Source organism: Pagrus pagrus (assembly GCF_965226575.1).
Source record: "Pagrus pagrus genome assembly, chromosome: 22".
In the NCBI taxonomy this organism is placed as follows: domain Eukaryota; kingdom Metazoa; phylum Chordata; class Actinopteri; order Spariformes; family Sparidae; genus Pagrus; species Pagrus pagrus.
The window spans coordinates 22,745,188-22,766,009 of NC_140204.1; the positions used below are offsets into that span (position 1 = coordinate 22,745,188).

At 40.5% G+C, this 20,822-nt stretch overlaps 2 protein-coding genes across 7 annotated transcripts in view; one reads left to right on the forward strand and one right to left on the reverse strand.

The window, feature by feature from the left end:
- Nucleotides 1–73: 73 nt before the first annotated feature.
- On the reverse strand, nt 74–19,198 carry ecsit (ECSIT signaling integrator). Of its 4 annotated transcripts, none has more exons than XM_084344642.1 (8): nt 19,102–19,198; nt 5,100–5,275; nt 3,402–3,807; nt 2,989–3,212; nt 2,212–2,269; nt 1,752–1,900; nt 1,101–1,206; nt 74–954 (listed from the first exon to the last, which is right to left on the reverse strand). In XM_084344642.1, exons 1-8 carry the CDS (start codon nt 19,121–19,123, stop codon nt 671–673), a joined length of 1,425 nt encoding a protein of 474 aa, XP_084200768.1. In that variant the 5' UTR covers nt 19,124–19,198; the 3' UTR covers nt 74–670. The 4 variants fall into 4 exon arrangements, with proteins under 4 accessions (XP_084200768.1, XP_084200769.1, XP_084200766.1 ...); XM_084344643.1 differs by having other exon boundaries at nt 5,100–5,254; nt 19,102–19,138; XM_084344640.1 differs by lacking the exon at nt 19,102–19,198 and adding an exon at nt 6,063–6,176.
- Nucleotides 6,336–20,822, forward strand: part of eml3 (EMAP like 3) — a 60,968-nt gene continuing 46,481 nt past the window's right edge. Inside the window, exons 1-2 of one of the 3 annotated variants that reach the window (XM_084344638.1) lie at nt 6,336–6,869; nt 6,974–7,158. In XM_084344638.1, the coding sequence (XP_084200764.1) occupies nt 7,134–7,158 (25 nt within the window). In that variant the 5' untranslated portion in view covers nt 6,336–6,869; nt 6,974–7,133. The remainder of the gene's footprint in view (nt 6,870–6,973; nt 7,159–20,822) is intronic. The other 2 variants (XM_084344637.1, XM_084344639.1) reach the window with 2 other exon arrangements.

Consider the following 20,822-nt stretch of genomic DNA (forward strand, 5'->3'; position numbering starts at 1 on the left):
TTTTACACGTTAGTTATCTCATTTTTACCACAGATCAAATGCTCTGGTAACATCTGCAGTTAGTTGTTTGATCTAGGTCTATGAAATGTCAGTAAATGTTGAAAAATGTTGATCATAGTTTTCCCTAAATGTCTTGTGTTGAAAATCAGTTTACTGTCACAGATGAGGAAAGAAACCAGAAAATATTCGCATTAAAGAAGCTGGAATCAAACTGGTCTTCATATAAGTTATTCAAACCAATTAATCAATTATTAAACTGTTGCAGCTCTACTTAAAGGGTAACTCCACCAATTGTACACATTAAGGTGTGTTTACAGGTGTTGGGGAGTTCACTGTATATGTGAAAAAGTAGTTTAAAGCCTTCTGTGGCTCCAGAGGAAGCTGCATGTGATCTGATGAATTGCCTCCAGTTATGTCACTCAGTGGTTTCATTGCATTGTGGGTAAGAGAGTACAATGAAGAAACTTTTTTTTTTTACTTTAGTTTATTTGGTTAGTAAACCTTACCAACATCATTTAGAGTCCTTCGGTTCTACTCAACTGTTGTGTTACCTAGTTGAATGAGGCAGTACCTCACACTAGATCAGCATGGACATGAATACGTGTACACCAGCTGTATACAGTCTGCTATGATATTTTTGTCAGTCTTTACCACACAGCCTTACTGCTGTTCACTGTTTAATCCCCTGGCTTCTCCTCGGCTCGTCCTCCACTATGACCTCTGGTTCTTCTTCAGTCTGTCTCTCCTCTCTCTGGGTATCTCTGTCTGCGCTGTGGTGGCTTGACTCTCTGTCAGGCGCCCCCTGCAGCTCCTTGGGCCCAGCGTCCAGGCGGAACAGAGTGGGTACCTGACCCAGGATGGGGTTGTTCTGCTGGAGGCCAGAGATCCACTGGTTGAGGGTGGCCTGGTCTCCCTGACCGGTCATACACATGGCATAGACTGGACCCTCATCCACTGCATACAAGACACACAAGAGCTGCGTTACACTATCTGACATTTCCTGTGCTCTTATTCTCCTGAACACAATGGAAACTGACCAATAACTGACATGAACAAAAAACAATGACACTCAGTTTGACATCTTCAGTGTCATATCTTACAGTCTTCCACACTGAAGCTCTCGTCATCCCCGAGGTCGCGTTCCAAATCCAGATCTAGCTGCAGAGGATAGTCCAAACACCTTTCTGGATCATAGGGCTCCTCTACCTGTGGGGGGAACACACAAATACAGCAGTTTGACCATTAGTTGGACACATTATGGACAGTTTAAAAACAAATTATCTACATTGATACAGCATAACAGAGATGTCACCTTTTTATTCCACACATTCTTCTTCCTTTTGGAAACCAGGTGCCTACATTACCCACAATGCAACTTAGTCACTCAGTGACATCACTGGAGGAAGTTTATCAGATTCCATGCAGCTTCCTCTGGAGCCACAGAAGGCTTTATACTACTTTTATCACATATGCAGTAGAACTCCCCAACACCTGTAAACACACTTTAATGTATAAAACTGGTGGAGTGACCCTTTAAGCAAGAAACCTTTCTGCATCATTCTGAGGTCTAGAGGGGTACAACAGTGAGCAGCCCAGACCCAAGATACTGTGGTCTCGGTAGGATATGCGGACATTTTTAAGTCAAGGCAGGAGTAAAGTTACCAAGAAAAAAAATCCTTTCCTCCAAGTTAACTACTTACAATAATAAGCTTCAGTTAGTAATAGATAATAGTGAGAGAGGGTTTTTCTACCTTCTCTTCAGGCGGTGTGGGGTCAGCTCTGAGGACGTAGTAGTATACGCATGTTTTCCTCAGCCACAGAGGGAAGGGGCCCTCTACAAACACCGGCCTGCTCGGGTTATGCTTGGCCAGCAGCTCCATCTGGCTGGGGCTCTGGATACCTGGTGTCAACACAGGAAGGGAAGGAAACAGAGACAATGAGAGTTAGTCTGGATGTATATCTCCTTAAGAATGCAGTTTCCTGGTTTGCTACTGTTCTTTCTTTGGTTTCCTTTACAGTGAGGCCTAAAATCATCTGGTGCCATCATGTAGACAGAAGAGGACGACAATATTTGAGAAACTTCAAAAATGTACTCTTAATCCCAGACATCTCAAAAGATTATTTAAGCAATCCGGGACATAACTGTTTAAATTCCATGAGCAGTGGGAATCCTGTACACCACTATAACACATTTAATAAACAGTTTCCTACCTAGTACATGTGGAAGTGTGACCTCCTCTCCACTCTCTGTAATGTCTGTACAGGGCAGCTAGCAGGAAGGGCAGATAAAAGACAGGTTTTTTAACTGATGGCAATAAAGTTAAAAACACATATAAAATAAGTTCATTCTCATGTTCAAAGCAAAGCAAAGCAGTTAGTTAATTTCCCTCTGCCTGCTGTGTTTAAAATGTGGAGAGCTGAAGTAGAGCTGGAACCTCTAGGACCTGTTCTATCAGTAAGAAAACCCTAAAGAAAACCAGATATTTGTCTTAACTAACCCAATAACCAATAAAACCAATAAAAATCCAGCCCTGCATGAATGTGTGCGGTTACAGACAGGGATGGTGCTTTTTCAAAACTAAACACAACAAACAAAAAAGTTACCCAAGATAAACTGACTAACTTTTTCCAGAGCATCTCATGGTCTTTCCATGCTTGGTGGAAAAATGTGTGATGTAGTTAAAAAAACAAAAAAACTCTTTCTGTTTTTAATGGCCTTTAACGGACATCATTTCCCAAAAGCCCAAGACTGTCACAGTTTACAGGTCACCAGACTGTAAACTGCGACAAGTTTAGCTAACCTTATCTTGACTCCAGCTCTGCAGTGAAAGGTTGACTTTGGGCAAAAACGAAAATTCAGTCATTATCCCCCCTCCCCGCGATCAAAGATCAAAATCCATCTGAACATCGCAAAGAAAGTAAATAAGCTTATTTCCTTGAAGCTTGACAGTGATTTCATGAAGGCCAATTCAAAGAGAACTCTTGTACCTGATAGACGGTGACCTTAGAGTCCAGGTCATTAGCGATGCGAGTCAGACTTAAGCGAGCCAAGTCCACCGGGTCTTCAGGCAGCTGCTGGGGGATGGGGAAGGGGTTTATGTGTTTGAATTTGGGGAACCAGTACATGATCCGCTGGTACTTCCGTAGGGGGTGGCCCTTCTCTCCAAAGATCTGGACCAGCAGGACTTTGGTCTCCACGTTGGGCATGACACCTGAAACACAATCATTTAAACTGAACATGGACAGATGCTGCTGTATTAGTGTAAACTGTAGACATTTCCCTGACATCTTGAGAGAATAAATCTTGATCTGTGCCCTTCTCTGTCTGGAATAACCCTCTCTAAATTCCAATGCATTCCAAGAATTCCATAACCAGACTGAATGCTGTAACAGACACCCACCATAGCTCTCCATCTGCTCCAGTAACTGCACTCCACACTCCTGCTGTCGAGGATAGTGGTTGAACATTCTCTGGATGAAGTTTCTGGGCACGAACACCTCTTTGGGAAAAACATCCAGCAGCTTGTTGTAGACGACCAGGTCTCTCTCCACACCGAACTCTGGCATTTTCTTCAGAGCAGCGTAGATAAACTCCACATGGCCGCGCCGTCTCACGTCCCTCTTGATGAAGATGTCCACCACTTTGTTAAATGTGGCCTTGGTTTTGATCTCTTTGGCCACCTGCTCAAACAGGTCATCATAGGTGAGCAGAGACTTGTCCTTCTTCTTGTCGTCCTCATTGATGAACTCTGCAGGTACTGGGCGACTCTTGGCACATGCTGGGCTGCCGTGGAAACGCCTCAACACCTATAAGTGACAATTTATCAGGTCTCCATGGAGCTTTAAACTTTAGAAGCAGTCTGTCACCTCTTTATTTTAGCACTCAAAAGTAGGGATCGACCATTATGGCTTTTCAGGGTTGATACTGATACAGATATTTGGTAATCAAGGAGACCATTAACTGAACCGATATACATTTGCAGCTAAAATGAAAATTGTCAACATTTTGAATAACCACTAATGGAATGTAAGTAAGTACAATTTACTCAGGTACTGAACTTGTGTACAACTTTGAAGTACTTTACTTGAGTATTTCTATTTTCTGCTCTTTTACACCTCCACAAATATCTAATAACTTTATCACCTAGTTACTGTACAGATTCATATTATTCAGTGTTCAGGGACACTGAGTGAAACCACAGAGTGGTGACTACAGACGGAGGACGCTGCATCAGAGCCACTGTAGCGCATTTGTAAATTCATTAATTTTATTGGCAATTGGACACAATAAACACAGATAATCAGAAAAATATCGGCTCCGATAACGATCTATCCCTACTCAAACTCAGCATTAAACTCTTTGCTCCAGTTAAAGGCCCTTATTTTAGATCTTGTTTTATTTGCTTGTAAATGCTTTTCACTATCCTGTAATTTCATCTGTTAATTACTCTTGCATTTACTGATTTCATTCTATTTTATACTTCATTGTTTTTTTCTCTTTTTGTATGTAATCTATAGCATGTTTATCCTGTATTTTAACAGTTTTTCAATGGTTGTTCCAGGTAAATAATAATTTAACTAAGTAAGCCCTAGCAAATATAAACTTCTCAACTGTTTTGTTGTCTGATGAAATGTGCTCATCTCCCAGAGAGGTAAACAATATTTGGTTTGTTCTGAGCTAGATTTGACACTGTAAGAGGTAATTTTCTAAACAAATTACAATATAAAGACACTGTTTCTATATAACCTCAAACATGTATCTGCAACAGTGTGGCTCATTGGAAGTGTTTTAATAGTTTTTGGACAACAATGGAGCTCTATGGCACAGAGAATACTTGTTTGTAGGATCAGTTCACCCTTACTGTGGTTCTGCACATTGGATTGGATGAAAATGATGATTAAAAAAGGCTGGAATTTCATTGTGTGGCCTGATCAGTGGGTTGAATGTATCTGGAAATTAAGACTTGAATCATTATTAAGGTGTGGTCTAAGTGAGTCGATCTTGTGTGCTCTTCAACCTTCACTTATCATGTTAGCTTTAATAAAGGACCAACACTTTAGGCAGAGTCTGGATATTATGTGTGGAGACTAAAGTTTACCTGGTGCTGGGTGTTATGTAGCAAGTTGGGCTGACCGGAGGAGGCTGGCTGGAGCAGAGCGCCATACTGAGCTGCAGACCTGGCTGACCGGCCCACCAGACACTGCAGCTGGAGCAGGCAACGGGCACACTTCATGGTAGAGTCATCACACTGACCTTCAGGAAACAGAACTGCAGCTGATAATGAAGATAACATGTCAGAAATAATAAGATCCATTCATGAACCTGCCATTTTTAGGCAGAATCTAAGGCACGCTGTTAAGACTGTTTCACTCCCATAGTGACAGCCCCCACCATGATGTAGGTTATATTGTTATGAAAGATGTTTCTGATGACTGAAAAACAGTTGAATGTTTACTTTAATAAATTAAAGGAGCACTCTGTAGTTTAGGCGAAGAAATGTTAATGAGAAGAGAAAGATCTTCATTGGCTGATTGTTTTCAGCCTAAACAAACTAAATAAACAAACACAATGTATACTGTTTTACTTTGTTTATATGTGGCGGACCCTGCCATCTTTCTAGCTTCAAATAGTGTTCTGTGACCTTGCTTTCCTCTGAGAACAGCTTGTTTATTCACTGTAAAAAAAATACATATTTTTGAGTTTGTATTATTATCTCATTAATATTGTAAATATTCAAATTCTCAGTTTGATTTTGTTCTACAAAACTACACACTGCCCATTTTAGTTAAAAATTAATAATGTTTGATTTGTGTAAGCCGATATGAAGAGTGGTCCTGCTTTATTCATTAACGTTCTTCAGTGACCTTCTACTGCGTATACACATTTTCCAAGAGGTACGGAAACATTAAAATGACACATTTTTGTATGAGGTTTCGCACATAACGGGGGTCTATCAGTACAAAGCGTCAGACACATTATTATCAAGAAATGATATTCTGTGATACATAACTCATGTACATATATGGCACTCATAGCTATATATCTTTTATTCAATACCCACCATTTACTCTGAACGAACGAAGAAATAAGTCTCCTTCAGAGATCACTCTCCGTGGACGCCTCCATGTTGAAAAGCCGGCTGAACAACATCCTGGTTCCACACACATTAGCTTCCCCCCAACAACAACTCACATGTTTTTTTTCCCCCCCGCATCTGATGTGTCCAGTAAATACACGTTTTAATTATTGAATTATTTTATATATTCCTCTACAACTGACCCTGTCGTAAAGGTATTTGGTGCCTGTTTTTTGCCGTAGATATTAAGTGGGTTAGTTAGGGGTTAGCACGAAGCAAGGAGTAGCACACTGGGATATTTTAAAATAAATGCATTCAGAGGAAAGTGTGAAGAGATGCTGAACAGAACATAAGATTTATATTTAACTTCGGACGTAGCGTTTTGGGATCGTCGCTGATAATTAGGATGCGCGTACACTACACATCCCTGCCGCGTGGTGGCGACAGACGCTTTCCGGACAGACAGTCCCCGCTTTTCTGTGCGCGACTCTGAGCTGCAGCCTGAAGGAGCGCTGCTGCTCCTGCCTGTGTGTAACTGCGTTACTCCGGTACACTACATCTAGATCCGCTTTACTGAGTCACGGTGACTGACGACAAGACGTGTTGGCGAGAGTTTGTCATGATGAAACTTTGATGAAACTTTTGACAATCAGAAAGCATCTCTGCGTGGTGCCTGCCCGCCTGTCAAGGTAGCCACAATGACGTACAAGACTTCCGGAGGACACTTTCAATCTTTCACTTATCGATGCGTTTATTTTTTAAAATTTCGTTGTTTCATTTGATTTCATCCCTGTAATTATAGTAACTACACACTTCTGTTTAATTTCCACGTGATCTTGGAATGAAATTGTAAAGTTTTGTCTAACAAATAAAACCACAATGCGCTTTATTTACAGGAAAACTGTTCACGTTTCCGGTGTTGTTGTTGCTCAACCTGACCGTTTGACACCAGTCCCAGTGTGTGACTGCTGACACTCCTCTCAGCATGGAAAACACACCTCAGCTCAGCCTTTACCTCTAGAAAAACTCAACTCCACGCAACTTAAACTTCACATTATGGATTCCTCTACAAACAGTTTAGGTGAGTAAGCAACGAGAAACGTCCTTTGTGTTACTGTGCTTTGATTTTTTTTTTTACTAACAACATGAGCATTGTGGAAACTGGACTGTGTGTTCGGATAAATGGCTTTCACGTCGTTGCGGAGGGCAGGAACACTTCTCCAGACTACTTTTTAAAGAAGTTTCAGTAATTGTTCTTTTGCTTTTCGGTAAACGCACAAACAGCGGACAGCGTGTTTTACAGCATTTGACCAAACTGTAAAATGCCCCGCTTCGTTCGGCGTACATGTGAACATGCCTACACTGATTTGAATCAAGTAAATCAATGAAGTTGGGCAGTCTGGCAGTCTGGCAGTGCTCGCTGCCGCACTCCGTGGTTTATTTAGATGGGAGAGGACAACAGGACCAACACAAACAGGCGGGATCCTGTAAATGTTTTAAGGAAGCTTAGTGGTGCTACACAGAATGAAATACTGTTTCTGGAACGACTGTCCCGGTCTCACGGGTTACCCAGCTATGAATTAACTGTTCAACAACTTCTCATTTTTTCAAGTCGGATGGAGGGCTCTTCGTTTGTCGACGCGAGCTGACAGCAGCACTTGTGTAGTTGTGTGGGTGTGTAGGTGTGTAGCCTACGACCTGCTGCGGATCCTGAAGTGTCGGTGAACAGCTGCTGCTCACATTTTGTGATGCTGGCTGGTTTCGGTTTTAGCTCGTGATGGGTTAACGCGAGCCTCGCTACAGCTGTCTGTGCTTTGGCACGCGGGGTCAAATGAGATTTGAGGCGTGACTGTAGCTCTGTCCCGAGGTCCTCCATCCTCCATCCTCCACCCTCCATCCTCCACCCTCCATCCTCCGTCCGCCTTTCGGTCGGGACCGATGTGAGCTGGCAGCCGAGTATGTTAACTTTAGGAAACATTCCGTTTTGTTAAAATGACTGGTTTGTAAATGGAGTGTTGTGTTAACAGTTGAGGTCCTGTCTCTGTGTTCAGATCCCTCAGCACAGCTGTCAGGACATTAAGGAAACCTTGATAAAAAAACGTATAAGGGCCACATAACGTCCTGCTCCATATGAACTTTAAACAGACTGCAGTGTTTATGCACGCGCAGCCAACCGCATTTAATTTAATTTATTTATTTAAAAAATGAGTGAACAGAACTTTTAGCAAGCAACAGTCCTGAGTGTTTCAAATGCTCTGCCCCCACACTGCTGGCTGTGTAACAGGAGCTGTAACACTGTGGCACAATGCTGCTTTTGTTGCACATCTGTAGGCCCTGCTGTCCCACCTTGTGTGCTGATGTTGTGTTTGCCTGTCTTGTAAAATGGCGGGGCGGCAAGGCACTGGGGAACAGTAAATATCACTTAGGGACTCTCGCCAGCATCTGTGGGCAAGGCTGCTCGGTGCTGAGTGTTAAACACAGTGTAGAGGCTGCCACTCTTCTCTTCACTCTCCTCAGCGAAGGCCTCTGTGTTGATGCTAATGATCATGTGCTGATGCTTCTAATGAAGGTGATTTGATAACTGTGAAATGCTGATGTGGGTGTACTGAGGCCGTGCAGCTGGTACACATCTGCTCCTGTCTTTGTCTCGCCGTCAGCTGACTCTCTTGCACTGTATCATGGGCCAGGTGATGTGAACTACGCTCAGTTGTGGTTATAACGCTCTGATAACAAGCAGGTTCAATCAATATCCAGTATTTTGATCCACCCATATTGTCTAATATGTATGAGATGGAAGAGTCTTTCTGCAGTTGTAGGAGCAAAAGGTCAAGCTTGTAAGATGCATCTGTTGAATGTCAAGGCTTTTATAGACAAAATAATTGATGTCAGACATGGTGACATGGCTCATGTATAACATACAGATCTATGCAGCATCACAATATGGTAAATAGTCACATGGATATTTTATGCAATGATTTGTGTTCCACTGTTACTTTATGTTACATCAGACAAAACTCCTAAACCACAAAACCACCACCACTAAATATCTGTTGTAGCCTAATGATAATTCACAACTCACATGTTTATGCGTCCCAAAGCTGATGTCAGCTGATACTCATGCTGTCTTTGTGTACTGGTACTTCACTAGTTTTAGTGGATACTCTAAATGTATTTTAGTCATTTAAATATTTCTATTATTATATGCCAGTTTTGGTGAGTGAGAAAATGCTACAGCATCATGTCCGCTGTCTATGGTGGCCTGTAGTGAACATAAACATATAAAGTGCTTGGGGAGATAACAGGAGGTGTGGAAGGCAAAGTTCATACAAATGAACTGTGAGCTGGAACACGTGTAAAATTACAAAGAGGTAACAAGCTACACCTGTCAGCCATTGTGCATTTAAAGGGTACCTCCAACAATTGAACACATTAAAGTGTGTTAACAGGTGTTGGAGTTCTACTGTATTAAGTGAAAAAGTAGCATAGAGTATTTTATGGCTCCAGAGGAAGCTGCATGTGAGCTGATAAACTTTTTCCAGTGATTTAACTCAGTTGCATTGTGGGTAATGTAGGCACCAAGTTGCGAAAAGGAAGAAGAATGTGCCTAAACAAACTAAATAATTAAACTCTTTTTGTTTTTTTAATGACTGAAAACTGAATAAAACTGAATAAACAAACTGACCTCCATGGACAGCACAATTTATACTGTTTTACTTTGTTTATAAGTGGCGGACCCTGCCACCTTTCTAGCTTCAAACAGTGTTCTGGGACCTTATTTTCCTCTGAGAACAGCTTGTTTATTCACTTAAATATAAAATACATGTTTCTGAGTTTGTATTATGTAAATATTTGGGTTTGGATTTCTCATCCAAAAGTACATAGTGCCCCTTTAAAATACATCAATGTAAACTGTAGTTGAAAAGTATTCTGCTGAATGGTATAGCAACAAGGATGGAAGAAACAGCACATCTGATTGCTCATGAGAGGTGTCAGCAGTGTCTGGCATCTTCACTGTGTTCAGTGTTTCTTTTCTCTTCTTGCAGGAGTTAAAGTATCGACTGACATGTATTTGTTCTTGGATGCTCTCTTCAAGTGGTTGAGGGAGGCATGCTTTTGTTCTTCTGTACACCCACATAAATAAATACCTGTAAAAAAGGAAGACTAAACTGCATCACTTCCTGTGAGCCAGAGAGATTTTTCCTAGAAAAGAACTACATCTACCTGACACTGAAGCTGTGTCCCAGTTGCGAGCTAACATACATATACTGAATGTGCTGTACTATTACTAGTGCTTTCACACTCACATTAAATGGCAAAAAGAAAAGCTCTTTGAAAATGGCTGCATGCATACTAACCTTCTCTCTAATCAATGTCTAAATCTCTCGTTTCAAAAATGTGTTGATGGATCCTTTTGTCACGGGCTGCACAGAAGAAATCTGCTCACAGCTGAGAAAAACTGCAACACACTGGGTGGTGGGTGACAAATCAAATCAAGGCGAATCATAACAATGAAAATGACTGAATCTTAGCCAAACACATTTTTGCTCTCCTCCTCACAAATAACATAGTGGAAACGGTTTTCCCGAGCAGTGTCCCAGTTCCATAATACATAGTTGCATTATTTATAGTTTTGATGATTCAATATATGTGCCAAATGTCAGTCAGGCCAATGAAACTTTAGCAAAAAAGATTAAGCAAAATGTTTTTCTAAAATATTGAACCTCATTTTTGTGTTTGTTTAGTTCCTAATGTTTTCATGAAGTTGCATTGTTTTTTGTTTGTTTGTTTCATCAACATCTGCAGTTTATCAGGATGTTCTGCAGCTGTGTGTAGCTTCTCTGTTTCCTTTGTGCATTGCATTGTGCGACAACACTGTCCATCAACAGCACACTGAAAAATCAAGGGGAATTAGTATGCATGCTGATTTTTCTGAGTGTACTAATTACTAATTTCAGTGTATAGTAACTGAAATGACAGCCTGATTGCCAGACATGCTCCCAGTTCACCTCAGCCATTAACTTGATGTGTCAAATGTAATCATATCTGATAGTGTTTATAACTAAAACTAAGAAACCCAGAATTACCCTTTAATGTTGTCCTTTTTTCATTGTAAATAAAACATTTGGGACATAGTGCCAGTTGTGCGGAGATCAGCAGGAAGTTGCGTCAGCAGATGGCAGCTATTTCAGTGTTTTTCCCAGAATGTTGTAACACTGCCTCTGTTCAGAAGAGCAGGCATGCTGTTTTGCAAGAGTCTGGAGGTAGACAGTCACTGTTCTGTCTGCTGAACCCTCTTGGTAACTGTGTCTGTAGCACTTAGTATCAAAAACTGACGAGTACAGAAAGCTGGCGTCATGTTCTGGTCAGATTCATAGTTCTTTTTCTTGTTTTTCTTTCATCTGACAAGTTGATAGAACCTAGTTTAAAGACAAAATGTGCCAGTCTCACTGACGATTCAGACATCCTTTGACTTATTCTGTTGAATTAAAAGGGGCTTTGTAGAATAACATGTTTGAACATGTTTGTAACCCTGGTATTGTATCAGCACTAGTACGCAGCCTTTGTCTCTTTGTATGAAGTTCCTTTTGAACTTCTCAGCTGCTGCCAGACATATAAATTAGGGCTGGGCAATAAATATTAACATATTAGCCAAGGGCAATATCGTCACCGCAGCAGCTGCAAAGTGTCGATAAAGGTAAATATCATTATCAATGAAGCTGTGTGGTGCTACAGAGGTTTCCTATTCTCGACTCGTAGGAGAACATGCTTGTTCCGTACCAACCCTAGCAAAAATCACATTGTCATCATTAAAAAAAGTGAAAATGACCAGCAAAAATTAGCATTCACACACAGTAAAGGGGAATTCTGGTATTTTTAAACTCCCATCCTGTATTGTTAATGATGCTATTACTGTAACTGACAGGGCTACTATTCTTGATTGTTTTAATAATCATTTTTCTGCCTCTGGTTCCCTATTCTCTAGGTCTTTTTCCACGATTGTCATGCCTGCCCTTGATCTTGTGTCTTCTGCCCTAGATGTTGGTAACATGTCCCTAGGCCATATCTCTGCTGGTCAACCTTCCTTTGTTTTTAGGTTGTTTTCAGTGGATGAGGTCCGTAGAGCTCTTTTCTCTCTCGACATTTCTAAATCTGCAGGCCCAGACCACTTGGAACCATATTTTTTAAAGCTAGCTGCTGATTTTATTGCCAAACCTCTCCAATATCTTTTTAATCTCTCTATCACTACGAATTGTATTCCTGAAATTTGGAAAGTTGCTTATGTCCTTCCCCTTTTGAAAGGAGGGGACCCTACTTGTTTAAATAATTATAGACCTATCTCCAAGTTGTCCATCTTGTCGAAGGTCCTTGAAGGTCTAGTAAATGACCAGTTGAAGGATTTCCTTCATACTTACAACATTCTCTCCCCATATCAATCCGGCTTCAGGAAACAACACAGCACAACTACAGCCACCCTAAAACTCACCAACGATATAATAGAATGGCTGGATCATAAAAAATTTTGTACAGCTCTCTTTGTTGACCTTTCTAAGGCCTTCGACACGGTTGATCATTCTATTCTGAAGCGACGACTGCTTGACATAGGTTTATCTGAGCAGGCCGTTGGTTGGTTTGATAATTATTTGTCTGATAGAAAACAACGTGTTCATTTTGAAGGCAGCTCATCCACACTGCTAAATGTTTCTACTGGTGTGCCTCAGGGCTCAGTTCTGGGTCCGATTTTGTTTGTTATTTATGTAAATACATTGGGTAGAAACATCCCAAATGCCAAATTTCATTTTTATGCTGATGACACGGTTATATACTGTTGTGGCTCCACTCTTGCCGAGGCTCTTGGCAACCTACAGACTGCTTTTAACCTTGTGGAAAGTCAACTCATTGAATTAAGACTCGTCTTAAATGCTGCCAAAACTAAGCTGATGATATTTTCCAATGGCAGGGAAGTACCTGTGTCTCCTCCCAGCATTTTGTCATTACAAGGGTGTGAGATTGAACTTCTGTCCTGTTACAAGTATCTCGGCATTTTAATCGATGATCGGCTTTCTTTTAAACCACATGTAGAAAACCTGGTAAAAAAATTAAGACTGAAACTGGGATTCTTCTTCCGTCACAGATCTTGTTTTTCTTTCTCTACCAGGAAAAAGTTGGTTGCTGCCACTTTCCTCCCTGTGCTTGATTATGGCGACCTCTTATATATGTATGCCCCTGCAAATTGTCTGCGTTCTCTGGACACCGTGTATCATGGTGCCTTAAGGTTTGTCACTGGATGTAAAGCCCTCACTCACCACTGCACTTTATATGCCCGAGTTGAGTGGCCATCTCTGGCAGCACGCCGCCTTATACATTGGCATATTTTTATTTATAAAGCCATCTTGGGTCTTCTCCCCCAATATTTATGTAATTATGTCTCTAAATCTCAAAGCAATTACCGCTTGCGTTCTAACGAGTTTTATGTATTAAATGTGCCCAAAGTTAACTCTGAATTTGGTAAGCACTGCTTTAAGTACGCTGCACCTGCTGCTTGGAACGCACTGCAGAGAACACTAAAGTTAAAGGGGCTCATCAACCTTGGGTCTTTGAAAACTCGTGTGAGAGAAATTGGAGCAGCTTCATACCGCACTTGTTCTTGTTTTAATGTGAATCTGGAGCTTTAGTCCTGTTGCTTCTATTTGTAATGTATTTTATCTCTGTTGCTGTGTGATTTTTGTGTGTCTTGTAATTGTTGCAACTTTTCTATGCTGCTGTCTTGGCCAGGCTTCCCTTGAAAAAGAGACCATTGTGTCTCAACGGGACCGACCTGGTTAAATAAAGGCAAATATAAAAAAAAATACAAATAAAAAAAACCTTGGCCCTATATTAACATGTTTTGGTGTGTAAATGATTCATACGTACCAAAAGTTTTGCAGTCGGTCCAGTAGATCTCCTCAGCTGGTGATCCTTTTGGGCAACTCTGACTGTCAAACTTATGTCCACTAAAAGTGTTTGCTTTTGTCCGACAGGCTGAGATTGTAAGTATCTGACCACATTACAGAAATGATTCCTACACAGAGACCTTTTTGTTAAATAACAAGATCCTTTTTGAAACCAGTAACACAAGTCTCATTCAAGAAGAAATCTCACTCCCAAATCATGCTTAGTGAACTGTTACTGTTGTTGCCTCATCTCGATTGTCAAAATCATTTAAACATTCAGCAGTGACTTTGGAAAGACGTTCTTGCTGGCTGTTCCTCTTGACTCCTAACTCCTCTCTCCCAGTCATGCTTCCACCGTTGTCGTCTTGCAGCATCTCACGTCTCGCCAGACTTCTCCTTGCACGAGACTTGTGTTACTGGAAACAAAAAAGATCTCACTATTTAGCAGAAAAGTCTCTCTCTGTAGGGATGGTTTCTGTAATGTTGTCAGACACTCAGAATAACGACCTCAGCCTGTCAGTGACACAAACAAACATTTTTAGTGGATGTGACATTGAAGGTCGTAGTTGCCCCAAAGGATTATTCTGCAGTGTTGCGTCTGCCAGCTGAGGAGATCTACCGGACCCATCCAAAAACTTTAGGTGTAGTATGAAGTAGGAATCATTTACACACCAAAACATGTCAATGTAGAGCCAAGGTTTAAAAATACTAGAATTCCTCTTTAAAACCTTGACTTTGCAATTGCAATCTGTCAAAAATAATTATCATGAAATATATTATGCACGTAGTTCAGCTCTGATATAAATCAGAAAGGAAAAAAACAACTGATTGTGGCCAATAAATGGTTAAATCTGCTGTTAATAAATCAGTGTGTCTATAAACCCCATCACTCCTCACTCAGTGAGATCATCGTGCTGCAGAGATGTATTTTTCATCATTAGTCAACAGACAAGCTTGCTGATTTGTTATCTGTATGCAGAGCAAGCTTGGTCTTGCATAGTGTTTGTGTCTGCTTCCTCCAGATATGACAGTCAAAGTATGACCCGCTGCCAGCACTGTAAGCTAACATATGTACTGTACCATCTCCTCTGGCTTTTTTACAGTTATTTATATGTGCTTTTATCCTCTAAGACAGTCATTCATTTAGCAAGCATACCTCATAGTCTGACTTTGAATCGCTGTAGTGAAGAATCTATATAAAGTTTGACTGCTACTAGTGATGAACAGTTGATGAAAAGGTTTAGTGTAGTTAAAAGGAGAATCGATTATTGGGGCTTTACGTAGAACAGAACTTACAGGAAGTGTCTCCATCCACCATGGCTGGATCATCCTGTTTGGAGGTCTGCAAAATATTTTTGTTGTCCCCTGCACCTTCCACCTTCCACCCCAACTTTATTAGGAAAATGCTAGGGCTGCAACTAACGATTATTTTCATTATTGATTAATCTGGAGATTACTATCACGATTTATTGATTTGTCAAAAAATTTGAAAAATACTCATGTCAAAAGAAAAAAAGCAACTCCTCACGTTCCAGAAGCTGGAACCACACAATGTCTTTGTGACAGCTTTGCCTGAAAAAATAACTAAAACAAATAGGAGATTATCAAAAAAGTTGGCAATTAATGTTCTTTCAATTAATCGACTAATCACTGCAGCTCGAGAAGTTGAGTTTGTAAACTAGATTTTGACACAGGGCTGATGGGAAGCTTCAGCATCTGTCACCTGGGAGCCAGACTTCAGATGTGTGAGAGATAGAAATAAAAGGTTGAGTTACTTGCAAGAGACAGATTGAAAGATGAGTGGTCAGAATTGGTGCAGCAGAGTAGTGATGTTCCAATCAAGTTTTGATCTAGCTCCAGCTCTGATCCAGTACTTATTTTGATTAAATATGTATCTGACGACCTGAAATAATTCTCATTTTTGAGAGCTTCTCAAGCAGAATAGTCCTGGTTCAAAAATCTTAAGTTTATAAACTTGAATTATTGATATTAGATTAATGAGAGTTTAACCAGAGAATGTGACAATGTGCTAAAACTTAAATGATTCAAAGAGTTAGAGAGGAGATGGTACAGTGTTGTTAGAGTGGACCATCTTCTCTCACAAACTAACTTTGACACAGAGCACTTTAACCAACAGCCAGGTTTAATTTTAGCCTGTCATCAAGTTACTCACAGAATTAACTTTAATTAGTGACAGCTGATATGAGCCACTGCCGGTGATGTTTGTCATTTTAACCGGTGAAAGTTACAGTCAGCAACAGCTAAAAATGAGAAGCTGCTAGCTGAACATTTGCTGATGATAAATGGTGATGGATCTTGGATTTTATTGCCCACTCTGGAGGCAGCGCACCAAGCTGTAACATTAACATATCACCTCATAAAGTCGTTAACAAACATTTGTCCATTTACAGATCTAGCAAATTACACATCAACTTTAGTATTTGGAGTTGTGTTTGTGTCCACCTGGTCAATCTAAGTCCAATATCCACTCTCCTTCTAGCTCTGTTTTGGTCTTCACCAACTCCTGAAAAAAATCTGTCCATTTAGCTGCTTAATGCTGCATTATATTCACACACTAGTCTCTGTCTGTTGTTTGATGCTGAGCAGGCAGAACAGCGGGTTTGTCAGAGCTTTTTCTCTGAAAACTGCTGCTACTGAAACGATGCCGATGACAGCTGGGCTGTGGGCTGCAGAACCTAAACTATCATCTAAGAGAAGATGAACGGCTCTGTAGAGTTACAGAGTTGTTGATAATTTAGGGTTGTCTCTACATTACACCAAGCAATTAGATCCAAGGAAAAGTTCACCCAAAAATTGAAATTCAGTCATTATCTCCTCCCCCCATGCCGATGGACAGTCAGGTTAGTCAAGTTTCATAGTCCACAAAAGATTTCTGGAGCTTCGCAGCAAAACAGCGTTGCAGAATTCTCCTAACCAGCTGAAGTTTAAAAAAAGAGGGGGGTAATAAAAAATGTTTTTGATCAATTTGGGATCTCAGGACTTCTGGAGACTTGTATGGACTCATTTTGTTTTTTTGTTTCCCCAGTCCCCTGCTACTTCAGTTGTTTAGGAGAATGTTGCAACGCCGTTTTGCTGTGAACCTCCAGAAATGTTTTGTGGACTATGAAACTTTTCCATTATTTTCCATCAGCATGTTGGGAGGAGATGATGACTGCATTTGACATGTTTGGGTGAATTTAGCCTTTAATGTAAAAATTCTAATTAATGCATCTTAAAATTAAGGACTTGCAATGGATGTTTGTGCTGCCGTGCACCTACTTCATTTGCTGTTTACTGATGCTTCACACAGTGAATAATAGCTACGCTGTTGCACAACTCAACCATGCAAGTGGTGCACTTAGACTCTCGTGCAGCGGGGGAAGAGAAAGTTTTTCTCAGAGATGATGCGGATTTCTGTTTCAGTTCTCAGATAGTACCTCAGACACTAGTGCAGGGGCGTACAGGATGTTGAGCGGTGGCGAAGCATCAAAATCAACGAAGAGAACAAACGGCGTCTGTAGGTGGTTGAGGTCATTATGCAGCACCCTTGGGTGAGCGGTAGAGAGAATGAGTGGGTGGACACTGTGAAAATATGTTACTTGTGACTGTCAACCAAGTGCTGCAGAAGGTACGTTTACCTTTTTGAATTTGCATATTTCAGCACACATTACATAGAAAGAAAGTATCTTTCATGTCTATAAAAATAAAGTGATATTGGAGAAGGGGCAGTACCGCGGATTAGAAAACAGATTAACTGGAGATGAAAAGCAAAACTGGAACACATACTAGGCTAATTATATCTGCTGCTTCCACTTTACTTCTGGCTTTAATCAAGCTGGATGAAAGGGAAGTTTTTGTAAACTCGTAAATCAACCAGTTGGACAAGAAAGACTGTAGCTGCGCACAGAGACTCAACAAAAGACTCTGATCAGTCCCAGAGTTTGTGGTTGTGCAGCTGTAAGGCAGCCAACCTCCCACAAGACCTGGAATGACCCCGAGCCTTTCAGAAAACTGAAAATCAAACAGAGGATTTGTATTCCCAGCTTTGGGATCAAATTTTCCTGCTTTCTCTTTTTTTAGGATCATATGATATTTGTGGCTTTTAGTCGGAATTCCATCAAACTCTCTGAGGCCTTGCACTCTTTGGAAGTGTGATTCACCAGCAAAATATGTTTTCTGGTGAATTGATCTGATTCATTTTCCTTCATAACCTAAAACATAAATTAAGAATTTGTCACAAGGTGATTAGAATTCAAGAAGTCCCATTAAACCTGCAACCTAACCTCTTTGAGTTCAGTGCTGCCAGAGCTAGACTAAAATCCTCTCACGGTTCTATTTTTGTCTTTCACTTGCAATATGTGGATCGTTGGTTGAATTAAGTAATGATCAGAGACTATTTTATACCTTTAACAACTGTTCTTTTTGATAACATTAAGCAAATTAGAATTTTAAGGACAACAACCAAGATGTTGTTGTCAATAAACTTAATCGCAGGTGAAGTGGACAGTGTGCGGGAGTCTTTTTCCTGATTTTGTCTGCCTTCAGTCTTCTCCTATGCACCTGTCGACCCTAAGGTGTGCAAAAGCTGCACTCCAATAATATATACATATATATATATGTATATATATATTTTTTAAAATGTGTATGGTAGTCGAGAAAAGATGGATTCAGAAAAATTGATCACGACTTCATCAAACCTCATGATGAAGATAAAGTCATCTGCCTTATCTGTTAAAGATAGTGTTGACAAGGTGTTCTAGAGGAATTGTTATACCAATACCAGTCAAAAAAAAAGGAAGATATTCTGTATATACTGACCCTGTATGAATATGATATGATTGCTATCATTGTTGTATGGCCTGGCTCAGGTACAGTAAAACCTTGCATAGAATGATTGCCATACAACATTCTTTTATTATCTATTTTGACAGTCAGTCATAACCGAAAAAGAACAAATAAAGACATCTAGGAATAAACAACAATTCCATTAAAAACTGAGCGTGCAGCCACTTTTTCAAAAGAACAGTTGAAAACAGTAGTGACAGCAAATTAAATGAAACAAGGAATAAATAATTCCCTTAAAACTTACTCACAGAACTCGTTTGCTTGGAGCATCGCACTTTGAAGGGTAAATGTTGATGGAGATACTGTGTCCACCCAGTGTGCAGACTCAGCAAAGACATGGGGCACAAATGAGGTCCAAATGTCAGTAGTAAAGCTGACTGCCTGCACGTCTTTCAGCCTACATATAATGTGTTCCCTCACTGTCTCATCAAGTTTGGGGAGAGCAGTTTCGTTCTGCTGTTTCGAGTGATACGTATTCAAAGGCTTTATAAGGTTGCTGGTGTTGAAAATGGTGGTAACTCAAACTACAGTGACAGAACAGGCATATCACTTATATGTTTGTGTGCAGCATGCCAAACTGAGATTGTATTTTAAGAAAGAGATTTTTTGTACGTCTTTTCAATGCCCTGATGTCTGAAGAGTATAAATACAAATGTAGTGGTAGGTCTGGGGCGGACTCTTGTTGAAAATTTTCATTTTATGTCTAAAAAACTCCAGAACATTTAATTAATCTCATCAAATTTGGAATACTATTTATGGAATTTGTCAGGAAAAATATGATATAATCTGCAAATAAGGAAATGCGATCATTCTTCCCCTGAATTTTGATTACTGATATCCCTGTATGTGCTCGTACGGCCATGGCTAGAGGTTCAGTTGCTATTGTGAATAACAGAAGGGGCAGAGGGCAACCCTGTCGAGGGGATCTGTGTAGGCTAAAGGGTCTTGAGATGGTACAGGGTTGTTTCTTGATGTGTTTATTAGACTAAAAAAACTATGACAGCTTGTTGAACGTAGTGACAAGCTGTGAACACACATCTCCCAGCTGGCCAGTGAGAGCTACAGGGCAGTCGGCGCTAGTGTGGTCAGGCAAAACTGTTTCAAAAAGTGGCTCTGGAGGAGGGTGGGATTTTTTCGGTTAGACACTTTAAAAGTTTAGCTTCCTCTTCCTGGCTTCTCCAGTCTCACCAGATTTTGGTACTTAGACAATTGACGTTAACTTAATGAGACCAATCACAAATCCAATGACAAGTTTGTGGGTTTCTGTGCGTGGCCCCCAATCATCAGACACAGTTGTTTAACAGTTTCGTAGTTTGGGTAAGTGACAATACTAATGTCATTGGCTACAGTGAGTAATATTTAAAAATGAGAAGCCTCTCAGTTGTTCATCACTTGTGGCACCTATTGGCCATGACGAGTACGGGGTCAGCAGTCAATGGCGATATAAATCAGAGCAGTCAATAAGTAGCTTACACATGACGCAGATAATAAACAACTCAACTAGATTTTGCCTGAGGACTGAAGAAGGGGCCTCAAGATCACGATTGATCTGATAATAATTACTGTTGGGACCAAAGTGGCAGTATTTGCAGCTTAAGATTTGACCATTTTTATTGCCAAACCATTACAAACATCAAGTGTTTAAAACCCAAGAAGACAAAATAAGAGCTGTCTACTATGTTTAATCTGCATGCATTCATCATTTCCTGTCAGTTCTTCTGCATGCTTGTACTATTTGGGCAGGAATGTTGGGCTCCACCGCCTCCAGTGGAAAGTAGCACATAGAGAAGCATTTATAGGACTTGAAAACATTGAATTGCCATCAAAAATGCCAAAAGGATGACATAATGAGCAATTTTCATATTTTCCCCATGTTAACACAGTAGTTGTATGAACTGATGAAGTCTGAATATTAACCAGAATTCAAGTGCAGTTGCTGTGAATTTAATGTGGATCAAATTCCTGCTTC